The 4420-nt window shown below is 31.9% G+C and overlaps 1 protein-coding gene across 1 annotated transcript in view; it reads right to left on the reverse strand.

Moving 5' to 3' along the window:
* The window catches only part of LOC107611864 (beta-galactosidase 6-like), an 18094-nt gene continuing 17096 nt past the window's right edge, over positions 3423-4420 (reverse strand). Inside the window, exons 19-20 of the mRNA XM_016313748.2 lie at positions 3903-4048; positions 3423-3639 (exon numbers count right to left, since the gene is read on the reverse strand). Of these exons, the coding sequence (XP_016169234.1) occupies positions 3477-3639; positions 3903-4048 (309 nt within the window). The 3' untranslated portion in view covers positions 3423-3476. The remainder of the gene's footprint in view (positions 3640-3902; positions 4049-4420) is intronic.

Raw genomic sequence — 4420 nt, forward strand, 5'->3', positions numbered from 1 at the left:
TTAGATTTAGATTTTAGTACTCCAAATCTATTTGGGACCAAATCCCAAACTTAAATTGACTAGTGTCTGCACTTTGCATGGAGGCACTCAATGTGGGGTCATAACATTATTTTATGACGGATCTAATCTTGTATATCTATGTTTTTTCAACAACCTACCTATTGTTTTGCCATTCCAATCCCACCCACGTTCTTCTTTTAATACATAGTTTGTTTGTTTGTTCTTTAATTAAATTACAAGCCTTCTATATTACGTGGGTATACATAAATGATAAATACATCAATTAACATTTAGAATTTCTTAATGCCTAAGTAATAAGTATAACAGAGTGATTCATTAATATATTTTATTTTGTCCATAGTATTTTCTAACTCAATAGATATTTAAGAGTTTATCATTAACCAATAGATTGTTATATGCACAAAATGAGATTTAAACTCTCAACATATATTTAAATAGATAAATGAACTGACCATTCGACCAACCCAAATTAGTTGTGATTCATTAATATATATCAATATAGATTTACAATTTTTTTTATCCTAAGACTTTGTTTAGTTCTTCTAAATATCAAATCAGTATCCAAAAATATTTAGTATTGATAAAATAATATCTGATATTTGCTATTAACAAAATGATCTCTGAAAGATTTTAAAATTTGACAAAAATATCCAAATATAACAAGTATGATGTCACATTGAATGAAAAATGCTGATCTGACTATCAGAAGAGCTTCTGTGATGGTGACAATGAGCTCCAATGGCGTTTCTAGTGAGGAGGGGAGCTTGATTCGCTAATTTCTTTCCTCACCTCACTCCAACCCAAAACTCTAATCTCTTCCCTCACCTCCTCTGCTATCTCTTCTTCCTCCAAACTTGATTTGCTCCACCATGCATGGTCATAAATCCAACCTCCAAGTTCATCAAAGTTGATGGTCTCAACCTCCACATCGCTGAAATCAGAATAGGTCATAATCCACTATACTCACATGCATTCTGTTTTCTTATGCTTTTGATTTCTTGACCCCGTCACCTTCTTCAAACTCTTTCTCTCTCTGGCTTTTTATTTTTAGGTCAAAACGTCGTCATATTCTTACATGAGTTCTCTGAGGTATGATACTCCTGGCGTCACTAGATGATTGCCCGCGCCAATGCGAGTTTCAGAGCCATTGCTCCCGATTTCAGAGGCTACAGTCCCTTCGATTCCTCATCAAACGTCACATTCTCTCATCTTCTTACTTATCTCCTTGTAATTCTCAATTCTCTTGCTATTCCCAAAGTAATACATGGTAATCTTAGAGCAAAGCGAAGGAGGTGAGAAAATAGATTAGGGTTTCGAATTGGAGGTGAAGAGGTGAGGAAAAAGATTAGTGAATACGCTCTCCCTTTTCTCACTGGAAACGCCATTGGAGTTCTCTGCCACCATCACTGGAGCTCTTTTGATGGTTAGATCAGTATTTTTCGTTCAATGTGACGTCATGCTTTTTACGTTTGGGTATTTTTATCAAATTTTAAAATCTTTTAGAGATCATTTTGTTAATAACAAAAATCATGTACTATTTTATCAACGCCAGAATTTTTCGAATATTGATTTAATATTTATCTCAAAAAATAAATAAAATACTAAAAATATGATATAAAAAATAAAAAATACAAAAGTTAATATTTTTTATATTTATTTAATAATAAATTAAATAAAAAATAAATTATATATTTTTATATTTTTTATTAAAAATATAAAATATATTAATTTAATTTCTTTTGTGAAATATATTTTTTATTTTTATATTTTTGTCTTTATATCTGGCGGTTATAAATAAATGGATTAGCGGATCATCATTTATTTATTATTTTTTTATCAAAGATAGGAGACTCGAACTCGCAACCTCTTAATTGAGTATGGGGAGACTATGTCATTTGAATTATTACTCATTCGTTAAAAATTTGAAAAGATATATGACTCGAACCCACAACCTCTTAATTGAGTATGGAGAGTCTATGTCATTTGAGCTATAACTCATTGACAACGAATCATCATTTATTATGTAACTAAGATGTAAACTTTATATGAAAATTTATATTTTTCTTGCAATGAATTCGTGTGCCTTACTCTTCGGTTTAGAATTTGCGCTTTGGTGCCCTTTAATTTGCTGCCGTTTCTTTCTTTATTTATTTTAAAAAAAACGCTTACAGCCAAGAATTTGATAGTCATTTTCAAGAAAGAGAGCACTAACAACTTTCTCAAAAATATTGCAAAATTTGTTCTATGTTGACTATTTTCAACAAATTGTAATATCCTCTATTTTATTTTTGTTTTTCAACTTTAAAGTTTAAACTCATCCTTCAATCTTCAGCATGCACTTACAAAAAGAATCAATCCGGACCTACATGCAGAGGTCACAATAAAAAAGGTTTTTTATTTAAATAAATTATTTACAACCCTATTTACACGTGAATCCCCTAAATAGTTTTCTTGAACGTGAATTCCCTAAACCATATAATATATAAATCGTCCTAGGCTGGTGTGTGTTAATTAATATATAAAACATTGTACCATGGGACGATTTATGCATGAATTGCATAGGTGAATAGAACATAAATCGTCCCAGGCTAATGTGTTTTCGTAGTCACACATAAATCATCCTAGCCTAGTGGGTTTTATGTGTTTTCACCTAAAATTCACTACCCTGCCACGATTTACATGCATCTATGTAACCCTCAATCCCCTAGCACGATTTACGTGCAAGTCCCTAACCCACAACACCCTAAGACGATCTATGTGCAAATCTTTATCCCTCCCCTCCATTGCCCCTCCTCGCCGCTAATGGAGTCTCTCACAAATGAGACTTTACTCGTGGAAGGTAAGTAAGGTTTGGGTTAACAAATGAATCGTTCTAGGCTGCTGAGGGGTATTTATGCACGTAAATCGTGCTAGATTGGTGGGGGTTAGGTTTGCACATAAATCGTGCTAGGTTGGTGGGGGTTAGGGACTTGCACGTAAATCGTGCTAAGGGGTTGAGGGTTACATAGATGCATGTAAATCGTGGCAGGGTAGTGAGTTTTAGGTGAAAACACATAAAACCCACTAGGCTAGGACGATTTATGTGTGACTACGAAAACACATTAGCCTGGGACGATTTATGCTCTATTCACCTATGCAATTCATGCATAAATCGTCCCAGGGTACAATGTTTTATATATTAATTAACACACACCAGCCTAGGACGATTTATATATTATATGGTTTAGGGAATTCACGTTCAAGAAAACTATTTAGGGGATTCACGTGTAAATAGGGTTGTAAATAATTTATTTAAATAAAAAACCTTTTTTATTGTGACCTCTGCATGTAGGTCCGGATTGATTCTTTTTGTAAGTGCATGCTGAAGATTGAAGGATGAGTTTAAACTTTAAAGTTGAAAAAGATACAAATTACCATCCAAGAGTATACAAAATGAATATTTATTATTATTAGCATTAAGCAAAGGATGGAAATGAGAGTAAGTTAGATTTGGTTTGATGAAAATTAGCGACAACAACAGTGTTTAGGGTTATGGCAAGAGGATTCCCACCACCTTCATCAACCAAAACCAACACATTTTCAGACTTGTCTTTAAGGAAAGACCGTGGCACATGATACCTGTTCCAACATATACATATATATACAATTAACTATTTATTTATTATAATATAAATTAAAGAAATCGAAGACTCACATGCACGTGCACGTATTTGTCTTTATGTGAAATTGTTAGTTAAAAATCGTTAAATAATTTAACATGTTTGAGTAAATTATTAATCTAACAGTTTTTAACTTATAATTTCACTATAAAGATAACTACACGTGAATTTTTACGGTAAATTAAATAATTGTGAGTAAGTTGGTTGGTTGCATGGACTTACATTGATTGTGAAGGGTTGCCTTTGGAATCATGGAATAAGATCCAATAGCGACCAATGCTCTCTCCATTAACCCAAACTTCACCTTTACCCATTGAGCTTAGGTCCAATGCAACAGGGTCATCACCCTCTGGTGTTTCAAATGTACTCTACAAATTAAATTCTCAATTACTCTTTATTCATAAAGAGAAAAAGTAATTTATACATTTAAAATATTGCATTAAATAAATTATCATTTCTCATCATAAAAAAGTTACAAATAAATAATTTAACTAATTTGATATTCATCACTAAAGATTAGATGTAACTAAAAAAATGAATCTAACCAGTTTTTCTAGCACTTTGAAATTAGAATTTTTTATATATATAAATCGGATGATAACTGTATATTTACGATATTTATTTGTATCCGATCCAAAATTTATGAATATTATCTCATCTGTAGAATTATTGAATTGGATAAGATCCGATTTACACTTTAATAAGATCAGATAGTGAATATTACTTTGATATCTCTGGAT

Source organism: Arachis ipaensis, chromosome B08 (genome assembly GCF_000816755.2).
Source record: "Arachis ipaensis cultivar K30076 chromosome B08, Araip1.1, whole genome shotgun sequence".
Lineage (NCBI taxonomy): Eukaryota > Viridiplantae > Streptophyta > Magnoliopsida > Fabales > Fabaceae > Arachis > Arachis ipaensis.